We start from the raw sequence: 21,824 nt of genomic DNA on the forward strand, positions 1-21,824 counted from the left end.
GATATATTATTTACCAATCAAAACATTTATTAAGCTACTCAAATATCAGGAGAAACCATAAGTTATTCAAATCAAACTGCGTTGTATGACCCTCACTATAACTTAATTAAAATGAGTAGCATTCAGTGCCAAATAGGCCTGATCTATTTGAGCATGTACACCTTTAGAAAAAGTTTTTTTTGGCTGTCCATAAGAGAAACGTTTTTGGTTCCATGTAGGACTCTCAGTGGAACTGGGTGGTGTCACACTTGTCCCCCATCCCTAGAAAACACAGCTGATTAAAGTAATTGCATTCTAAACTGAAGATCATGATTAGTTGATTATTGGAGTCAGGTGTGTTAGCTGGGACTGGGGCAAAAGTGTGACACCACACAGGTTCGAAGGACTGGAGTTGCCATTCCCTGGATTAGAACAGGGACACAAAGGCCATTTATTAGACTACTAATTGAGTTTTGGGATTAGTAATCAGTTAAATTACCTGCAGCAGGCTCATATTGTTGTACAGAGACAACATTGATTCATTCATTTGCAGTGTCACGCAACAGGTGCTCAAACTTGGTCCCAATGGATAAAGCTTGTTTTCTGCAGTGGTGGAAAAAATACAAAATGGTCATACTTGAGTAAAAGTAAAGATACCTTAATAGACAATGACAAGTGAAAGTTTAAATATACTTAAGTATCAAAAGTAAATGTAATTGCTAAAATGTACTTAAGTTTCAAAAGTAAAAGTATAAATCATTTCAAATTCCTTATATTAAGCAAAGCAGGTGGCACCATTTTTAAAATTGTTTTATTTAATGGATAGCCAGGGGCACACTCAGACAATTTACAAACGAAGCATTTGCCAGATCAGAGTCAGTCGGGATGACCAGGGATGTTCTCTTGATAAGTATGTGAATCAGACCATTTTACTGTCTTGCTAAGCATTCAAAATATAAGGAGTACTTTTGGGTGCCAGGGAAAATGTATGGAGTAAAAAGTACATAATTTTCTTTAGGAATGTAGTAAAAGTTGTCAAAAATATAAATAGTAAAGTACAGATAGCAACAAAAACACTGTACACACCTGTTTTTATGCATGGAGCTAGGTTGGCTCTAGGACCTTGAAGATGCTGGCGCAGCCGCACGATACTGCAAATGGGATTTCCTTGTCCAAGAGAGGCTGTTTACGAAGAAAGCTCTACTCCCTTCGACAAGAAAGGGCTGATCTGCAGATGGGAGCAGTTTGTCTGAATTATTCAGCATAGGCTTCCACACAAAGTTATTTTTGGGGTTGAGAAATAGCCTATCAATTTAATTTTCGTGCATATTGTTTTCGTTTGAATTAATCCTATAAATTCTACAGTATGTTTTTGTCGTTGCACTTTGTTTTGCTGAGCGTCGCTTTTGTGGACAGCGCATCCATTGTGGAAGGTAACATTCATATGACTGAAAATCAATGCCTTTGTTCACATTAGTCCACATTATCCGATAGAATGTGTGCATTTGTTACTTAATTAATGTGCAATGCTTTGTTGAAAAAGTTATCATCCTATTTTCAGTTTAAAATGTGGATTTTATAGTTCCGTCATTGTATAGGATCTGAGAAATGTCTAAGCAGTTGCAAAATAAGTTAGAAAATGTATTTGTTTACAACAAGAAGATTCAATAATACATGTTTTGTTGATTTATTATTAAGCATAATTGCGACACTTCAATGGGAATTCCTTTTTGAATGTATGGCATTGTGGAAACATCAGACATTCCACATTTAGTATGTTTTATTTGCTGGTAATTTATCCTCTTAATTTTCAATAACATTTTTCCATAAATCACTGAATGTGTCCCCAGACTGCATCAGATTCAATGGTGTGGAGTACAGAGGGGAGCAACAGAGCTCTTCCGCAGGACAAACCTGTCTAAACTGGACCAACACAACCCGGGACTATGATGTAATGGCATATACCGATTCACAAATGGGTAAATTACATTACACAATCACACATGTAATATGCCATCAAATTTATGTTTCATTGATTTGACACAAGTTTATCATCTGCTACCATTGCTGTGGTGTTCACTACAAGTGCCATGATTTAAATGTCACTCACATTTGTTTTAATGGTACACAGTTTGTTTGGTTATAGATGTTATTTAGAGAGTATAACTGCAGGCTCTAGTCTCTCTGTGTGGGTTATAGTTCAAACCTGACCTTGCTAATATCTGAATCTTGTTGGCAAAATACCTACCCAGAGTATGCATTTCAGTAGTACAGTATATCAAAGATGTCACATGCATATACACACACACGTTTGTTTTTACTATCCTTTTGGGGACCAAACAGTTGATTCCCATTAAAAATCCTATTTTCCCTAATGCTAAACCTAACTTTAACCCCTAGTCCTAACCTTAATTGTAACCCTGAACTTAAGCCTAAAATAGCCTTTTCCTTGTGGGGACCAGCAACATGTCCCCACTTGTCAGAATGTTCCTTGTTTTACTATCCTTGTGAGGACTTGGTTGATGTGTCCTTTTCTTTATGCTCTGTAGGCGTTGGGGACCATAACTACTGCCGTAACCCAGACTCCTCTGAGAAGCCCTGGTGCTACGTGACTGGCCTAGACGCACAGGCCCAGAGACAATCATGTGCCATTGACACCTGCAAAGGTATTTAGCTAGGTTTCCATCCAACTGGCAACATGATTTCATGTGACTATTCTAAAAGCTGCATAAAGAAAATATGCACTTTTTCTCACCAGTGGCAGGTTTCCACCAAACTGACTTGTTGCAGATAAAAATCAGTTCGTGATGACATAGTGCACACACAATGTACTGTGCACACACACAATGTACTTTTTCACTTAAGTTTTCATGTGCCAAATAAAAATCTAAAGTTCAATGCGTTTCCAGCGCATTTTCAATGCTACTGATAGTTTTGTCATGTCACCAGAATAAGACCCTCAATATTTATTGGAAAGGAGCATCAAGATCACTGTGCACTTTCACCACCCTGTGAAGTTCATCATTAATTTAATCTGTAGCCTAATAAACTGCATTGTTCAAGTTTACTTTGATATGATGGTTGTTATATCAATTTTTGGTGTTTCCACTGCCATTATTCACAATTTTTTTTGGACAAATATCGCACAATGTCGAACGAACGATCTGTCGGCATTTATAAAATTGTACCGAAACTTCCTGTTTCCATCACAGCTGTCACAAACGTGGTTACTGAAATGCATACAGTGCACAGGTGAACGGACTACATTGGGAAAATGTATGTAAAATGCTGTTTAAACATAGCTGCGACGGAGTGAATAAATATTGTGCAGACATTGAAATGTAGGTCAAGGCTGGGCAAAATGCATTACTGGATAGGAAAAAGACTGTCGCCTCAGCCCTTCCCTAAATTGAGTCTCGATGCAGTTCTTGGAAAAGGGTGTCACTGTATTTGGGGAATGTCTGTCTTTAAAGAGATCAAATGTAAATGTTTTTCTGAGGCTCTTTCTAACCCTGTGAATGTTATTATTAAATCCAAAGTGAGAGTCGAAGTGGTATGGTGGGACTCCTCCCCCCCCAGAGTGGGCCGTGAGAACAAAGAAAACACATGGCTCCCCTCAGTTTCTTTCTTGGGAACCTAGAGTGTATTTATTCTCATGAGGAAGCTAGAGCACTTTTTCCGTAATTTTTTGACGGTATATTATTTTATAGTTATTCAACAATTTATACAAGAACTGCTGCAAAATTGTTGAGATCCTATTAAAGTATTCTAATTCCTAATTCTTTGTGCACAATGTTCAAATAAGACAGCTAATTAGGCACCTCTAGAGAAATATCTTATCCCTGTGGGAGAAGAAAAGACTAGGCCAGTTTGTCAGTTAATCCACTTTGAGGATGTTTCCTGGGGTTTGACCTTTGCTCTCACATTGTCTGGGAAGGCGGTGCATGTCAAGCAATAACAAGGGCCCTGTCCGTACTGAGCCTGTAGAGCCATAACTTGTTAGGCAGATGGCTGCCTCAGGGTAGGTGTAAGCCCCACCCTATTCCTCAAACCATTGGTGGAAAGTTATACTTTTACCATGGAGACAGTAGGTAATTGGCTACTGCTGGTTATGACCTCAGGCTCTTCAACTCCAGCAGAGTTGATAAACAACTTTTTCTGGAGGGGTAGGGCCTGACTCAGTGGAGCTCAAGAGCAGATGTTGACACTAGCAGCTTCCTTTCCTCCGAGACGTGTAGTGCACTTCTCCCCCATTTTGCTGTGAAATGGCTGTCCCTTTTTAATTATTTAATTTCTTAATAGAACTGTTTCCAAAGTGAAAAAATGAGACAAATCCAGTAGCTCTCCTCGTCCTACTGAGTCCATGCAGCAACGTTTTTAATGTCAAACAATGCAGTGATTTTAGAAACCATGCTGTCTGATTTCTTAAAATGGGACAAAGTGGAAATTATTCACATTTATTCTACAATAAAAGCACTTTTAGTGAAATTAAACAATACAGTTAAATTGAATCCCCTACTACTATCATGTGTTCAAGTATGCAAAGGCAACATCAGTAAACCTAGAAAGCAAACATGGTGTTCGGGCGGTGTATGGGGATTGGCTGTTGATCTTATCTGCTTTTCTCATATTGTCCACAGACGAAGCCCCTACAGAGGCAGGCCCCCATACCACAGCACAGAGCGAGGTCTTTGAGCTGACCAAGTCTGGGTCAGCCCAGGGAGGGGGTGCTGCGGTCCAGCCAGTCATTGGCATCAGCCAGCGGATACGCACAGGACCCAAGAAGAAGGACCTGGGCACTCTCGGTATGTCCTGATCTCACTGCTGAAGCAGAGGGATTAGCATGTGATAGGGCCATAACGTGAGCCTCAAGGGATACTCTTAAAAAGAGTGGTCCAGCTTGATGCAGCTCGGCTTAGTACAATAGAATGAGATGGATATAAATGAGTTATAAAGGACTCACAATATTATCATAGGGATAAAATGTGAGGTGCACTGATATGCACATTTTCAAATGCAGACTGTATATAAACCTTTGAATTCAGTTTGGTAACCATAGAGCCTGTGTGTCCTGTCTCTCTCAGGCTATGTGGTTGGCATCCTCATGATGGCCATCATCATCCTCATGGGGGTGGGCATCACCTTCGGCTACTTCTACAAGAGGTCAGTATCAGCCACTATGCTACACTAGGTGCTCCGACTGGAGACACAGAGCATTAAAACCCGAGTTATTGTCCACTACTTTGTTAGGTTGCATCATGTGGCATGTCTGAGTGACATAAGAAGTGGAACCCAGGAACCACTACACCAAATGGTGCTTCAGAGAGTAGGGACACACAATGTTACATTGATTTGCAACAAATGCTTATTTTTATAGCGCAGAGAGACCGAAATAGAACATGAACAACATTTTCCACTATATTGGTGATTCAGAACTCTGATGCAGCGTTGCACAGCTAGACTTGTGTCCATGACACAGGCAGCAGTTAAAGGCTTGGAACCTCTCAGGCAGAATGTCAGTGGGGTGAGGGAGGGCTTGTGTGGGCAGTTGGCACAGAATGTTACCAGGATGTGGAGCAGAGGCCACAGGCTGCCTCCCCCTCTACCCATCCTGTTGCCTCCCTCCACTACCCATCCTGATAGCGGTCTCTCTCCAATGTGATGAGGCCTGTTCAGAAGCCACAACAACATGAAAGCGGAAGGGAGAAAAAAAAGAGAGCGCCTGTAGCCTGGCTATTTTAAGCACCCGTGTTTGATGTTTCTGAAGTAGTGGAGAGCATGCAGGAGTCCTGGGGGAGATGGAGAATCTACTGCAGTGGTGCAGCAGGCAGAGAGAAGGACCCAGTTCTGCAGATGGGGGATTCTGACTGATGGCCTCTGGCACAGAACTAAATGTTCTGGAGCTCCAAGTTTGGCTGTCCAATCTGATTATGTGACTGTCAGCGTTATCTATTCTAAGAAGCTGGGGGGGGGGGGGGGTGGTGTGTTTCAAGTAGCTTGATTTAAATCGGTCAAGGAAATTGATTTCTTTCTCACGCAGTAATATCAGTTTTAAGAAAAAAGTGTAGTCTCTGCAGCCCGTGCTTATCAAGTCAACAAGATTTGGAAGGATGGCCCCACAAGACTAGAAAAAATGTGAATAGTCAGTCGGGTTAGGAGGATTTGCTGATTCCTAAAATTACACTATGCAAACCCAATGCATAGGAATCAGTGCTGTAGTGGAGCAGAGCACAGTTGCGTAACGTGTCGCATAGAAGCAGTCAAGCAGGAAAAGGCGCCAGTCCAAAAGTATGGCATGTTCCCTGTGTTGGATGGGGTTCAGCAGATCTCACACCCTCAGAATGTACCCCAAATGACACCCTATTCCCTCCATAGTGCACTACTTTTGAGAAGAGCTCTAGGAAGTAGGGTGCCATTTAACACTCTGCCCCAGTCAGCTGCCTGGACTGGCTTATGTCATACTGCAGGATGCCTCACCTAGCCCCCGGTCCCATCAAAACATTCCCTGTGCCAGACCAGATACCGTAGCCTCATCCCAGTGATATGAGACTCAGTATGGGATGTTGCCTCTCGTTCTGGTCATAAATAGAAATCGTGACCTAGCTGTCTCTGTATTTCGAAAGATGATTCAGGTCATTGGAAGTTGCCGAGGCATGCTATGATGAAACTCTGATTCATAGCAGTGTTTTTTTTTCAGGTTAAAGACATTAGTCCTGTAAACTGTTATTGTAAACAACCCCCATGCGCCTACATAATCTGCTCTGATGATCAGTACCACCGTCATCCTAACCTCTTGTCTGTGCTGTTTGTTGCAGGGGTCGGGACCTGAAGAAGCAGCATGAGGAGCGAGTGTATGAGCGGGAGATGCAGAGGATTACCCTGCCCCTGTCGGCCTTTTCCAACCCAACCTGTGAGCTGGTGGATGAGAACTCCATCGTCATCATGGCCCAGGAGCAGACCCCCACCCAGGAGGGCATGGAGGGGGGAGACCCCCTGATGGGCCAGCAGGCTGGTACCCCAGGAGCCTGAGCACTGACCACCCCACTGGACTGGGAATGAACAAGGACATTCGAACCTCAGAGGATCCAAATACTCCCCTCAGCCCCCAAATCAACCCCCCCCCCCCCCCCTTTTTTTGAAGGCCTATGAGGAGAAGGGGAGCAGGGCTGAGCTCCAAAGACTAAATTGTGTCCTTATTGCCCTGGTTTTAACACAAGTGTCACCAACAGGGGAAAAGATGACAACAGGTGGCGCTGAAGGACTAATTTCACTCCACGTGGAGACCAATCGGGGAAGGTTGTGTACAAAAGTGCATGTCAGGGATGCTCATTAAGAAACCGTGCATTTCATATCCAAGAAAACATGATCACGGGCTGACGCTCTGCTATAGCAGTATGATTGTCTTGTGAATGGGATGTGCATCAATCAACATTAATGATGGAGGGTGATGTTATAATCTTTGGATGAAGAGGAGACAGTGTTTGGAAAGGGGGAATTCATAGCCTTGACTTTTTATATTGAGGTGTTCGGCAGTTTGGTGTTATGGGCTTACCTGAGAAAACAATGCTACACTTCCCCTGGCCCTTTTGGCTGTGCTAGGGCGGGTCTGGGGAGGGCATCTAGTATAGGAATAGGATAGCCCTGTTAAACATCTGCATTAGACATCTTAAAGGCCGTTGGAACAGATGTGGAGTAATAATTAGCATGAGGGAACATTTATGTCAGATCTGCAAAAGAAAAGGAAACATCTCCTGCTCTCTGAAGCTGTGACGTTGCCTTAGCATAATGAATGTATTTGTACATGGTGACCCTTCTGTTTAACTCATAAGGCTGGGTGATAGAAACCAATGTGCAGTAACTAGAAACATCAGGCATCGGTGGCTTTACATGAGAGAACAGGCTGTATGGTTCCTTAGGTTAGAGACTGACAGGAAAAGGGAGACGTCTTTGTAAATCGGGGAGTCTGTTCTCAGGAGGAAATGCCGCAGCACAGCTGTGAAACAGAATACAGCTGAGTCTGAGGTCTGGCTAGAACCGGACAGAGGCTGTCTGAATGACGCTTGGGCAGACCAGAAGTCGGTTTAAAAGTTGAAGCCTGGGGCATTAGATTTGAATTCGTCCCAAACGTCAGGGCAAGCAGACGAGCAAAGTAAAAGGGTAAACAGGATATGAGTCCAAAACTGAGGTAACCTACCATATTTGATATGTACAGGATGGAATAATTGCATAATAAGCAGCCTGTTGCGAAACAGGATGCTGAAAGTAATGCCACAGTTGGTTAGAAAATGTAATATGTTATTGACCAACAATCTCTTGTTGGGATTAAATGTAATATCTTTCTGCTTTACATGATTGCTCTATTTTGCTAATGCAATATCTTGCATCACTCCAAATGGTTGTCTTTTGTGATTTAGACATCTTTGAAATGGTTGTCATTCTGCATCACTGGATTACTCTTCAATCATTGTGGTTCCTTAGTTTTGGTGCAATGCTGATTTAAAAAAAAAAAGTTTCTTCACTGTTGCTAATCATTGGAAATGAGTATTTGTAAGTTTGGCAGATTTCAATAAAATGTACTTAAAAGCATAACTGCATCACCTTTTAAATTAATACAAATGAGTTCCTTAATTTAGCTGAAACCTGCTAAAAGTGAGTGACTCATGCTCACTGGGAATTCAATAAGACTATCAGGTTTAAGATTCACCCATCCCATGAGCAAAGTTATACACTACCACCCTCTAGTGGTCATCTAGTATTCAATCAACATCATGGTGCTAAGTGATTACAATGAGTACCTTAGATTATGCTAGCATACAAAACCATGTTTATTTTAATCTCCATATTCTACAAATATTGTTCATGTCTAAACAAAATCTACAAACCCTTGATTCCCTTAGGCATATATACATTTCTTACAGCCAACTTAAATATATAAATCCAGTTTTATTTAACTACAATTCACTTTGTCAGGGTTTACAAAAGCAGCCCAATTTAGACATTTCACTAATTTGTCCTTTGATCAATCAGATCTGAAAAATATAAATTTAGCAGAGCAATTAGGGTTAAATGCCTTGCTCAAGGGCACAGACAGATTTTGCCTAGTCAGCTCGGGGATTTGAACCAGATGTCTTACTGGTCCAACGCTCTTAACCGATAGGCTACCTGATGTGATTGGTCAAGACGAATGTGGGAAAAATATCATAATTGGGTTGCCTGTGTAAACAGAGCCTTTTTAGTAAGTTGTACAATGCCTTTGAGAGCAGAGCTCCATTAAGTACACACCAGGTTCATGCTGTCCAATCAGAGTTGAGTGGTCCTTATCAACAAGCACCAGGTACCAGTCTGGTTCTAAAGGTGTGCTGCATGTAAAAACACTATTCATCCTATAACAAACTCCAAATCTGTCAACAGCTCCAAATTCCCAAATCATAATACAATTTTAAATCTGTCCATGTGCACATGGACAAAACAAATTCAGAGTTAATTTAGTGGATTAAAAACATTTAGTTAATTGTAAGAAAATCTATACACTACCATGTCCACCCTCTACAGTAACTTTACATTAGTAGATGCCCCACAAACCACATGACAATAAGACTAAAGGATGATTACTGTTAACAGTTGTAGAGTGAATCTGATGCCATCAGTGAAGCTGGGAGGTTCTCTAAAATCAAGGTCACATTTCAAGTTGAATCACCGTTTGACGAGAATTTTCCTGGTCAGTGAGCTCATGACATTCCTTTGACACAGCTCCACATATTTCTCTGACTGGTGTGACAGTGTGTGGCCTCCTCAGAGAGTGCTTGTTTGGTCCCTGCTGTGCTTTTCACGCCAAAGGGGTATCCTACAAAGCAAGCTAAATCTATTTAGCGTTTTCTAAAACTAACTAGTTTCAGTTAGCTTCACATTCCAGCTCAGGCTTCATCCGTACTATGATGGTGGATATTGCTTGTCTGTCTGCCACTAACTCTAGCAGGCTTGTAACTGCGAGTGCATGTTGCACATGGCTAGTTGAATGCCGAACTCGTCATTGCGACAATGCTAAAACTTCGATCCATGGGCAAGTCAGTGCCCCATTTTCATTTGTGCTGAAGTCAAACTAAAATAAAAGTTATCTTGCAAATTCAGCGGGTTGTGGTATATTTATTACTTATCGTTAATGCAGACTTTGGTGTGCTTATCAATGCACAACCGTCTTTCTTTCCCCACTCTTATCGATAAAAAACTGCATTAGGTCTGCATTAAGTGGTCCTGTGCTGGAAAATGTAAATGCATTCCGTCAATAATAAATGTGTAATGTGATCGTAATCGTATGATCGTAATCGTCTTCCTCCAATTGAAAGGGATGACGATGCAGTCCTCAACTCGTGGCTCAGTCATTTCACGGTAAGCAGAGTTAACTGAATTAGCCTGACCCGGAAAAGGTTAGTTCTGAAGGATTCATTGTCATAGAAATTTACCTGGATAAAAGGTGAATCACCTTCGTACGACCGGTTATTCCGAGTTGACCAAAGTAACCTTGCTAACTACTCAAATCTGCTGCGTAGGATACCCCTCTGTCCTCCTGTTGGTAAACAAACTTCACTCCAAATGCTCTGCCCTGGGTTAACTCCGTCAATCAGCTAGTCTGTCACATCTCGATTTTCACTGCTGTTGCCTGCTGAGCGAGTCTTCTCTCCACAATCCACACTACAACTTAAGACCCACCCGACGAGATAAAAACAGTCAGTGAAAAACACAACAGCTTTCACATGAGGATTGATATTAAATGCTGTGGAGAGATTGTCTCGATAAAATAAGGAATCATATTGAGAGAGCAGAGAACCAACCACATAACAGGATCTGATAGCATGCCAAACAGATGTGTAAAACCCTGCATGTCCTGGTGTGTGCAAAAAAAAAAAGGATTTAAAAAATGTAACAGGACAAAAATAAATACCAAACACCTCTAGTCTTCTCATTGAAATGTGTCTCCTCCCTTGTCTCCAGTCTACACACACTGCAGTTCCTTGGTGCTCTCAGAGCTGTATGGTCACTCATACACATCCACTATAGACCATATCAACATAACACACAGAGAGAGGAGCTTGGTCCAGCTAGCTCAGGTTATCCAGTTCCCAGATGGCATGAGTTAGGTTTGTCTTCCCCACTCCTCCTCCAGCTGTGTTAGTGCAGTCCAGGCTGTGGTCTTGGAGGGAGGGCTTGGGGATCCAGAGGGGCAGGCGTCTGCTAGGTGCCATTGTCAGCCAGGCTGGACTCCTCTGGAGGGGCTGGTGTTGGGACTGTGCTCTGGGGAGCTGGGAGCGAGGAGCTTTCTTTTGGAGGGTGGAGTCGACACAGTTTCTGGTGCAGCTCTTCCAGTTCGGCTGGCAGACGGATGCCCATCTCCTGGTTAAGGAACAGGGCCTCGAAACAGTCCTCCAGCTTCTGGAAGGCAGGCCTGGGGAGGGAGTGGGGGGAGATACAGGGGGGTGAGAGGTTACAACCAGGAAGGAAGGTCATGGTGTAGAGAGAACATGAGGGAGCAATCTGCCTTCTGAGACGGAGATGCTATCTGGTTCTGAAGAGTGTTCGGTTTTTCCACTTGCTTCTGTGGCTCTAGAGGGCAGAGAATAGCCTGGATAACGTCTCATGGGGAGGCAGGGGAAAACTTTCCCACATGTGGCCGTTCAGCTCAGTTACAAACACTGTGCTTTCTGTTCTATGTGCTACCCCTCACCCCCTCTCTGTTATCTCCCTCCCTGGTCTCTCTCTACCTTTGTTTTCGCTGTTACTTTGAGCCTTCAATTACAATGTTTTGTATACATGCCTACTACAGCTATGTTGTCACTACACTGACTTTGTGTATCAAAGTAATACATTCAACTGAAATATATTACTCAGCATCTTAAGCCATCAGCCACTGTATAAAACAATTGTCTCAACTCACCTGTTTTCAGGGATGAGGTCACAACAAGCCACAGCCAATGGGAAGAAAGCTGGAGGGCAGTTGTCAGGGAGAAACTTCTCCATGAACTTGTCTACATTCAGGCCAAAGTCATAGGTCCTGGGAAGGCACTCTGGGTCTGCATTCACCTGCCCAATAATCTACAATAAGAGAGAGAGTTAAAAATGGATATACACTCCAGATTGCAGTATCTGACCAACACTGTGGACAAATCAAACAAAATAAATGATACAGAAGCAACATTAGCGCAATTTCCAAACACAACAAGTATTCTCCATTTCAACATACAGCCCATAGCCTAATTCTGTGAGTACATATAAAAAGCAGGCCTTTAAAATGGTATTCTTACCTCACAAAGCACAATCCCAAAGGAGAAAATGTCCACCTTTTCATCATAGCGTTTACCTGAGGATGACAAAATGTTAATTAACAGGCCAGCATACAATGAATGAAGAAGTGTTAAAGTGAATGATACGTGTGATCCACAGCTCCAAGCTAGGTCCTCCTGCTCTGCTCACCATTCAGCATCTCTGGAGCCATCCAGTAGGGGTTCCCCACCACCGTGTAGCGCTTCTTACGGTCAATGCGCCTGAAAACCCTCTTCTTATTGACCAGTTTCTCAGGGGGAGGTTGCTTGACCTCCTCCACCATGAGCCGGGATAGGCCGAAGTCTGCCACCACCACTGTGTTGTCCTGAGGGAGGTCAGGGGTTAGAGGTCAACAGAATACGACGTCGCAATGTAACAGTGCCAGGTGTTTTCTTCAGTCAAGGAGCATATTACTTAACATACCTCAATCAATATGGGTCAAATAACAAACAAAAGATAAGATTGTTTCCAAGAGTTGTTGCTTTTGTGTAAAGTCAATGACCAATAAAATAAAATAAATCACAATAAAGTATGACCAGATGGGTATATCAACTGTAAACAATGTGTGTTGTCTTCCTACACACACACACACACACACACACACACACACACACACACACACATATATATATATATATATATATATATATATATGACACTGAACTGAGACAGGTATACAGTTATACATAGGTCACTACATGTAAATCAATTAATCTGTCTGTGGAAATAACAGACAAGACTCATTACACCTCATGGAGGGTTGCCATACAGTGAAAGCTCTGTGAAGACCTATATAAGCCTGTACTTTATTACTTACACAATATGTTGTTGTGAGTTGTGTTCTGCTGCTAGAATAGAACTTAGCTCTACCTGGCCTGTTCCAACAAGACTACTCTGTCCCAATCAAAGACTTCTGTCACAACAACAAAACATGTTCTAGAACACCCTGCCTCCAGGTTAATCTAAAACAAGAAGCTACACTACCCACGGTACATCAATCTTTAACAGTTTAGAAGCCAAACACACATTTTGGTATAGGAGAGAAACAATGACTGATTAACAAGAGATATTGAAGCAGGAGTGGTATCTGCACGTGTTTCTGTAAATGGATCAGGAAAACAAATGGATCTCTGCTCTTCTATATTCTCCTCTACCCGTCTATCTTTGAGTTAGCGTGCCATATACAATTCAGGATAGGTCACCTACCAGTTTCACCAGGCAGTTGTGAGAGTTAAGATCTCTGTGGATGATGCTCATTGAATGCAAGTAAGCCTGAAATAAGGAAAAATTTGTCAAACAAACTAATCATCCACAAGTGGAAGCATATTAAAGACAGAAATAGTGCTTTATGCTGCATAGAAAACAACAAAGCTTTAAAACGTCTCCCACTAAGCCTGGCTGATAGAAACGTCATCATTTGACAACGTCTTAAGGGAACAAATAAATGATTTTGTTGCCCTACATACTTGTGTTTCTGTGGAGGGACTGTGGGTTGTAAGGAAAGGGAATCAGAGAATAAGGAACTGTCAGTATTGAAGTGGTCTCCAGGGAAATTGGAAGGCCTGCCACTCTGTTGGCTAAGACGGACATTAAGGTATGTGGAACATATGGCTACCCCTAGGTCACTGCAAAGCCCCACACTCCAGTATGACCCATTGGCAAGAGCAATCCCTGCCTCAAGTAATCTGATCTCAGTTCATAGAGTCAGAGTCAACCTGAAACCAAGTACCGTACCTTTAAAATGCATTGTGTTTAACTACCACCATACTTATTGGAAGCTGGTCCAGCTGAACAAAAAGCAGCCAGTGTCTACATAGACAGTATTTAACCTCCAACAGTAAATATCCCTGGAAGGGGCCAACTCACCATTCCAGAAGCAATGCCTTTGGCGAAACTAACCCTCTGCTCCCATGGAAACTGGTCCTGTAGCAACCCATGGGAAAATAAACAACGAGAAATGAATAGGTGGGCCCCTGAGTAGCCTTTATGGCTACACAGAATATTGTGGGAGTTCTAAGGAAAGTTACACCAAATCATATAGTGTAACCCACCACTGAAAATCTATAATCAAATCATTAAAACTCCAGTTCCCTCTGATTGCTGTTGACCATATGTTTTGTTGGACTGCGGTGTAAATGATCCAATCTGGGAAGTAAAGGTGGTAATAAACTCCTTTGAATTTTCACCTGGGAACACTTGCTCTATTTACCCCCATTCCACATCTCTGCTGGTTGACATGCCAGCCAGCCCACCACTGAGCCAACAGCCTTTATCTGAGCAGAGTTTACCTCCGGTCAAGTCAGTCCCAGTCCCACACAGCACAGGCCCTTAAAGGGATACTTTGGGATTGGCAATGAGGCCCTGTATCTACTTTCCCAGAGTCCGATGAACTCGTGGATAGCATTTTTCGTCTCTGTATATAGGTAGTTTTGTAAGCCAACTTACCTCTAACTTCCTTCATACTTGCCAGACATAAAAATGGTATCCACAAGTTCATATGACATATAAGTAGATTGCCAAAATCCCAAAGTATACCTTTTTTTGGTTGTTGAATTTTTCTCCCCAATTTTGTGGTATCCAATTGTTAGTAGCTACTATCTTGTCTCATCGCTACAACTCCTCGGGAGAGACGAAGGTTGAAAGTCATGCGTCCTCCGATACACAACCCAACCAAGCCGCACTGCTTCTTAACACAGCGTGCATCCAACCCGGAAGCCAGCCGCACCAATGTGCCGGAGGAAACACTGTGCACCTGGCCACTTTGGTTAGCGCGCACTGCGCCCGGGCCGCCAAAGGAGTCTCTGGTGCGCAATGAGACAGGGACACCCCTACCGACCAAGCCCTCCCTAACCCGGACGACGCTATGCCAATTGTGCGTCGCCCCACGGACCTCCCGGTCGCGGCCGGTTACGACAGAGCCTAGGCACGAACCCAGGGACTCTGATGGCACAGCTGGCGCTGCAGTACAGCGCCCTTAACCACTGCGCTACCCGGGAGGCCCTCAAAGTATACCTTTAAGGAAAACAGTAACAGCTATTTATTTATAAACTATATTTTGGTGCAGTGGGAGAGAAGAGAGAGGGTTAAGTGAATTAATTAGCTGAAACGCACCATGTCTCCAATGAAATCCTTCAGTGTGCCTCCCTCAATAAACTCGGTTATTAAATTCAGCCTCTTGTCCTTGTATAGCACACCGATGAACTTCAACACGTGGGGATGTTCCAGACTCCTCATCACTTTGACCTGGAGAGAGAGATACACTTAAAGCTGCAATCCTTAATGGTGAACCAGCCACGTCCTGTAAACAACCAACACAGTATTTTCTACCTCGGACATCATTGCACGCGCAATAGAAGACCACAATATGTACTGAACTTTGTTTTACCATGCTGCGTGACTCTCCTCAACTCGAAAAAAAACCCAATAACAACGGTGGTGGGCAGCCAGTGGCGCCATTTCCCCTTACTGCAGATTCCATCTTTAAAAGCTCACCTTTATGCTTTCGATCTGAACTTTAACACCACAGCAAACAATTTCCACATGTTATCTTTGAAAAAAATCTGAAGCTTATTTTTCCCACTGAAGGATTCCCAAATCCGTAAGGATGAGTGGACTAGACTACTGACCTCCTTTAGAAAGGTCTTCTGCGTCTCCTCATCACAGCGAATCAACTCCTTCATCACCATCACCTCACCAGTGGCTTTGTGGGTTACCTATCAATGAGGAGAAAAACAAAACACTGACGCCTGTGTGAAGGCATGTGAAGGCATGGAGTAGATGTGAGAGATTGAGATGTGTGTGGAAAAAGAGGTTGATTGTTGGGTGAGAAGCTGACCTTGATAGCCTGGCCGAAGAAGCCCTTGCCCAGCACTTCTCCGTGGATGAGGTCACAGGGGCGGAAGATGCGATGGGAGCAGCTGCTGGAGGAGCGCAGGGATTCGGAGCGCCCAATGTCCCGGGTCAGGATAGGGTGTTCCTTAGGGGAGGTTGGCCCAGGGGACTTACAGATGCTGTTGCTACGCCTTCCATTTACAGAGAGGGACACATGTAAATTAGACATACGTAGATCAAGATATACTGGAACAAACTATAAATAACTTTGTATCTCTCCATTTCTGCCCCCAATGATTAGACTCTCTCCTAAGGTCAGCTGGTTCAGCTGTACCTTAGAGACCTCCTCTTTAGGGTGCCGTCATCCACCACATCTGTCCTCTCCAGAACACTGTTAGAGGGCGAAGACAGGCGCATGCGGGAGGTGGCGGGGACCCCCAAGCGGTTTTGCGAGGACCCCAGTCTGAGCCTGTCCAACCGCTGCCTGACTGGATCATACTCCATGAGCAGCTGCAGTGTCTGACTGGTCCGATGGATGAGGTCCTCCACCTGAAAACACCAATGAAAATACATAATCTTCTTGGACAAAGTCCTCTCTGACATAGTAAGATGAGCACGCAACACTAATGACAGAGGTATTGGTATAAGGCCCATAGAACACGGGATGTAATTAGAAGAACTAGGCAGGGTTCCAATGAGAACAGGTTCCTGATTCCTGACCACCCGAAGGGCTATCAAATTGACTTATACAACATGACTTGAATGGAGCCAAAGAATTTTAATTTGAACGCACCTTGTGGCAAACAGGAAAGGTGGGAACTAAAATTAAATCAGTGAATGCACCATTGGAATGCACATGGTTTGGTAAGGTGGTGTGGTGAGATTGTGTTGAGTCCTTCCAGATGCCATCCTCCCCAACTAAAGAATGTTTAAATTAAGGCAGAATGGACAGAATGCAATTTATAGAGTCTAAAAGTCAAGTAAACAAGTGTAAGTGTATATGTAGCCTATTTCATTCACGTTCGCTAATGTTAGCTAGACCTACTAGTAGTTCTGTTGTGATAATTACGTTAGTGGTGTTGTTTAAGAGTTAAGGGCCATCCACCAAGCCAATAACGATAACTATAATGAGAAACTATAGGCTACATAACTATAAAATGTTGGTGAGCCTGTACAGGAAAGTTTATCATTCTATAGTCCTGCACCTGTTAATCAACTGATCAACGCATCCTACTGCACACTGCCTATTAATAAGGGGATAACACAAAACCATTCATGAGGTCTCTTAACGCACAGATACTGGTTCACACCATTCAGTGCTGTCAAGGTGTGTTTTGTCAGTGACAACTGCAAATAATACTTCACTGTACATGTAGGCCTAACAAAAAATAATATAACCTGTATTTAAATGTAGCAATCGACAACAAACGCCATTTATCCTGAGCATCTTTTATAGCATGTCATTAACTCATTGCTCAAGTGGTTTGCAAGTGATTTAGGTTTTTCTAACGGTTGTCAATTCCTTTGGGTCTTCTTTTTCACTGTGCTCAACTAGGCTATGCCTGTGCAACTACACTATATATACACGAAAGTATGTGGGCACCCCTTCAAATTAGTGGATTTGGCTATTTCAGCCACACCCATTGCTGACAGGTGTATAACATTTAGCACACCACCATGCAATCTCCATAGACAAACATTGGCAGTAGAATGGCCTTACTAAACAGCTCAGTGACTTTCAACATAACACCGTCATTAAATGCCACCTTTCCAACAAGTCAGTTCGTCAAATGTCTGCCTAGCCCCAGTCAACTGTAAGTCCTGTTATTGTGAAGTGGAAACGTCTAGGAGCAACAATGTCTTAGCTGCAAAGTGGTAGGTCACAAAAGCTCACAGAACGGGACCGCCGTTCTGTGAAAATCTGTGGTTCTGCCCCTGAAGAAGGCAGTTAACCCACCGTTCCTAGGCCGTCATTGAAAATAAGAATGTGTTCTTAACTGACTTGCCTAGTTAAATAAAGGTATAAAAAATATATATATATTAAAAGAAAATCTGCAAAATCAGCGCCCAAAAATACCGATTTCCGATTGTTGTGAAAACTTGAAATTGGCCCTAATTAATCGGCCATTCCGATTAATCGGTCGACCTCTAAATGAGATGTTCAACTTTTGGTCATGTAGTGTATTTACAATGCTTCAGTGCAACAATGTTATCATTACCGGCCCAAAACGACTACACTAATGCACTTTCTCTCCTCAACTTTCCCCGAAATGCATGTGCTGTACGCCTGTTTTACGTTCAGCAATTAGTAAAAGCAAGCCTGCTTCTTTACCCTAATCGGTTATTGGGCTTAGTATTAAAAAGTGTTTTAAAAAATGTCCTATAGCTTTTGTAGCTTTCCTGGGATTTCACGAGAAGAGGAATGGCCTATTGTTCCACTATTGATTAGGCATAGGCCTACATTTTTAAGACAAGACAATTATTGTACCCGGGCTACAACAACACAGTGCAAGAAGAAATGTATTGTCATTCTCAAGTGAATATACAATTATTATCCATTGGTTGTAAACTGCAGTGATGTTGGCAAATTTGAATAACCGCTTAAACATCCTGTTTTGTTTCGTGCCCAAATAACTGCATAGACCTACAGCCTAGGCCTGATTATGAAACAATATGGATCAGTTTGGGTCTATTCTCCAAAGTTTAGAAGGACAAGAAAGGTACATTAGCAGGCCGCTCATATGGTATATTTTGTCAGGTTGTAGCCTATCGATGTTAAGATAGGCCTACTATAAGAAAATATGTGATTCTCCTTTCAAACTCCCTGACCGCTAATGCTGTAGCCTATTTTACATTCAGCAAGCAAGAGCAAGCGCGCATCTCTCCTCCTATAGGCTATAAGTAGGCAAAAAAAGACAAAATAAGTGTCCAACAACATTTTGTAGTCTGCTTTTTCCTGGGACTTCACAAGATGTAAGAGGAATAGCCATGGCAGTGGAGAGGCCAGGTGCGTAATTGTGCAACAGAACAAAGACAGAGGCCAGAAATGTAGCCCATAGCATAAGTAGAAGCGTATGCATATTATACCATAATTCATGAGCTCAATGTTAGGCTTAGTATCGCAGTGTATGTCCTGTCAATTTACACAGCGAAAGAAAATAAGTTGATCCCGAAGCTGTGCTGAGTGTGCTACCACCCAGTCCCTGGGAATGCAGCTGGAAAAGCTACATTATGTTTCAGTTTTTTAGGGACCTAGGCTACAACATCAGAATGTCATGAAGAATATTATAATTTTTTTCAATTGAGTACAAAACTCTAGTCTAGGCTGTAAACTGCAGTGAAAAGCCTATGTAATTTGAATAACCAGTCAAACGCCCGGTGTTTTGAACACATTGCAGTATTCATTTCAAAATAACTGCATTTATCCTGCCTGATTGGGTAACCAATTATGGGGGGATTTCTCTGCAGTTTAGTCTACAAGGTCCAGACACATAAGGCCAGTGATCTATTGTATTTTGTCAGGATGTTTCGGTTAACAGAAACATGCTAATGCAGGGATTTCTAGTGGCGCACAAATGAATTATGAATAATATGCAAGCGAGTGGGAAGTTGTATCCATAGTTTCTGCGTTTGGCTTCCGTGTTTTAAAAGTGTTTGAAAATGAGGTGCATAGTAGAGCAACGGTTGCAAACACTTATGTAATAGTCGCGCTTTATAAAACACCACTGGGTTACTACTGAATAGAGACTACATTTCATTGCTTTATTCAAACTACTGAATGTTATGCAGTTAACCACGTAAAACGTCAGTGAATGGTGAAAAACGGGATCATGCAGCTCACCTCTTCCTCCACCAGTGTCCCCACTGTAAGACCGTTGATCTCCAGGATCCTGTCACCAACGTGGATGGCATCCCGAACTTCCGGGCTGATATGCATCCCTCGGACTCTGAGAGAAATACAGCACAAATACATGTCTGTCAGAAGCACCAGTATCAGCATGAACTAGAAGAGAGCTGGTTCTATTGACTAATCAGCAGTGAGCACCTAGACAATACAGAGGTGGGTGTATCTGACTGTCCACAACATCAAGTACATCAATCAACTAATGAGCGACTCCTTTGGCCGAGTCCGTATCAAGACTATAATAACACCACCAAAGTAAAGAGACACGGGATTTAACATCCAGGTTACATAGTCTTATTGGTGATGTACAAACATCTGGGTACCAAGGAATACTGCCTTGTTATTCAGCAAACCTATAATCAGTTACACAACACATGACTCATCCTGTCCCACTCAAGTTCTAGACAGTCAGGGGTGTATAGATTCACTGGCTGTGAGTGACAGTTAAATCCACTCACTCTTTGACTTGCACACTAGCCAATCCGCTGGCCGCGTCCCCTATGACAGAGACAGAAAAGCCCCTCTTGCTGTTGGTGGCAGAGGGCATGGAGATGAGGGTGACCGTGTGAGGCAGAGAGTCCAGGGACGAGTCGGCGGAACGCTTCTCCAACACGGGTGCCAGGACTACCTGCTTATAGCACTTCCCACTGCACCGAGAGGAAGAGGAAGAGAGCGGAGGAGAGAAGAAAGAAGGAATAAGGGGCAGTGTTGTGGATAATGATGTTATTAAAGTGTTTACCAGTTGAAAGTGGGTCAAAGTGTTCATCAACGTGTTCTACATAACCTATGTCATTTGTCTGTACGTTGTTTCAAAACAATTGCCCTTTGGGAACAGTAAAGTTTATTGTAGAAAAATATGTAGAGGAGGAGAGAGCAGGAAGGAGGGGTATGGCGAGAGTCAGACCGTAGAGGGAGCTCAGGTGTGACAGACAACAGATTCATCAGAAATGGAGCGATGCTGTCTGTTTCCAATAATATAAATCACATTCCCTAAACGGCCTCTATCAACATCAGACTAAACAAAAAAATTGAACAGAATTAAAACAACTCTCACCAGTACAGTTTGGAGCGCTCCACCAGGGCATAGGTGTCCCTGTCCTCGATGACAACTTTGCAGCTCAGACACACAAAGCACTCTGGGTGATACTTGTATTCTCCGGCCACCTGGAAGAACAGATACAGGTGGGTTTGTCTTTCCAGCTTCATGGAGAGAACACTGTGCTGTTCTGTACTGTCCGGTGTTGTGTGCTTGATGGTGTTCTGTTCTGTCCTCTCTGTGTGGCAGTGACACAGTCAGTAACACCTGCTCCACTCTTAACCTATCTGGAATATGCTATGATGTCATCCACCTCCCCCGGGACCCAAGCCCTGCCTTCTCTAATCACAGCATGCCTCTCACTGACGCTCTCTCTTTTCAAACATTAACAAACTCTGAAAGAAAGTCTGGTTCTCTCACACATGTGCAACAGCTTACTCATTCACATGTTACTTCTCTATACCGTACACACTCCCAATCTATTGGTCTTGCTCTCATGCTAAATTAGACAAAGTATCCACCTCCTGAAGCAAGTGACACACACTCCTACACACATGGTATGTGCCATAGAGGAGGTTCAGAGGCCACTTCATGTGGGTTTGAACTTCATTCCTGGATCTGAAGTGATCATGTGATGTTAAGGCTGGGCGAGCTGGAAAATCTAAAATGTGCTCCTGTACATGAGGCCCGGAGAGATAATCTATTTTAACCAGTCAGTGTTAACCGACTTCAATTTCATTGGAGTCTTAAGTCTACAAC

The 21,824-nt window shown here is 42.9% G+C and overlaps 2 protein-coding genes across 4 annotated transcripts in view; one reads left to right on the top strand and one right to left on the bottom strand.

The window, feature by feature from the left end:
* Positions 1-829: 829 nt before the first annotated feature.
* On the top strand, positions 830-8,565 carry LOC110536104 (phosphoinositide-3-kinase-interacting protein 1). Its single transcript, XM_021621661.2, has 7 exons — positions 830-889; positions 1,088-1,412; positions 1,830-1,958; positions 2,529-2,645; positions 4,620-4,784; positions 5,064-5,142; positions 6,795-8,565. The coding sequence occupies exons 2-7, from the start codon at positions 1,346-1,348 to the stop codon at positions 7,006-7,008; spliced, it is 771 nt and encodes a 256-aa protein (XP_021477336.1). The 5' UTR covers positions 830-889; positions 1,088-1,345; the 3' UTR covers positions 7,009-8,565.
* A 220-nt stretch (positions 8,566-8,785) lies between these two features.
* The window catches only part of LOC110536102 (LIM domain kinase 2), a 29,946-nt gene continuing 16,907 nt past the window's right edge, over positions 8,786-21,824 (bottom strand). For all 3 annotated transcript variants that reach the window (XM_021621658.2, XM_021621660.2, XM_021621659.2), the window contains 13 exons: positions 21,084-21,193; positions 20,488-20,676; positions 19,967-20,072; positions 16,460-16,674; positions 16,130-16,316; positions 15,921-16,007; positions 15,406-15,537; positions 14,161-14,217; positions 13,501-13,566; positions 12,445-12,619; positions 12,276-12,331; positions 11,909-12,066; positions 8,786-11,419 (listed from right to left, as the gene is read on the bottom strand). In XM_021621658.2, the coding sequence (XP_021477333.2) occupies positions 11,209-11,419; positions 11,909-12,066; positions 12,276-12,331; positions 12,445-12,619; positions 13,501-13,566; positions 14,161-14,217; positions 15,406-15,537; positions 15,921-16,007; positions 16,130-16,316; positions 16,460-16,674; positions 19,967-20,072; positions 20,488-20,676; positions 21,084-21,193 (1,749 nt within the window). In that variant the 3' untranslated portion in view covers positions 8,786-11,208. The remainder of the gene's footprint in view (positions 11,420-11,908; positions 12,067-12,275; positions 12,332-12,444; positions 12,620-13,500; positions 13,567-14,160; positions 14,218-15,405; positions 15,538-15,920; positions 16,008-16,129; positions 16,317-16,459; positions 16,675-19,966; positions 20,073-20,487; positions 20,677-21,083; positions 21,194-21,824) is intronic.

This window comes from Oncorhynchus mykiss, chromosome 11 (assembly GCF_013265735.2).
Source record: "Oncorhynchus mykiss isolate Arlee chromosome 11, USDA_OmykA_1.1, whole genome shotgun sequence".
In the NCBI taxonomy this organism is placed as follows: Eukaryota; Metazoa; Chordata; class Actinopteri; order Salmoniformes; family Salmonidae; genus Oncorhynchus; species Oncorhynchus mykiss.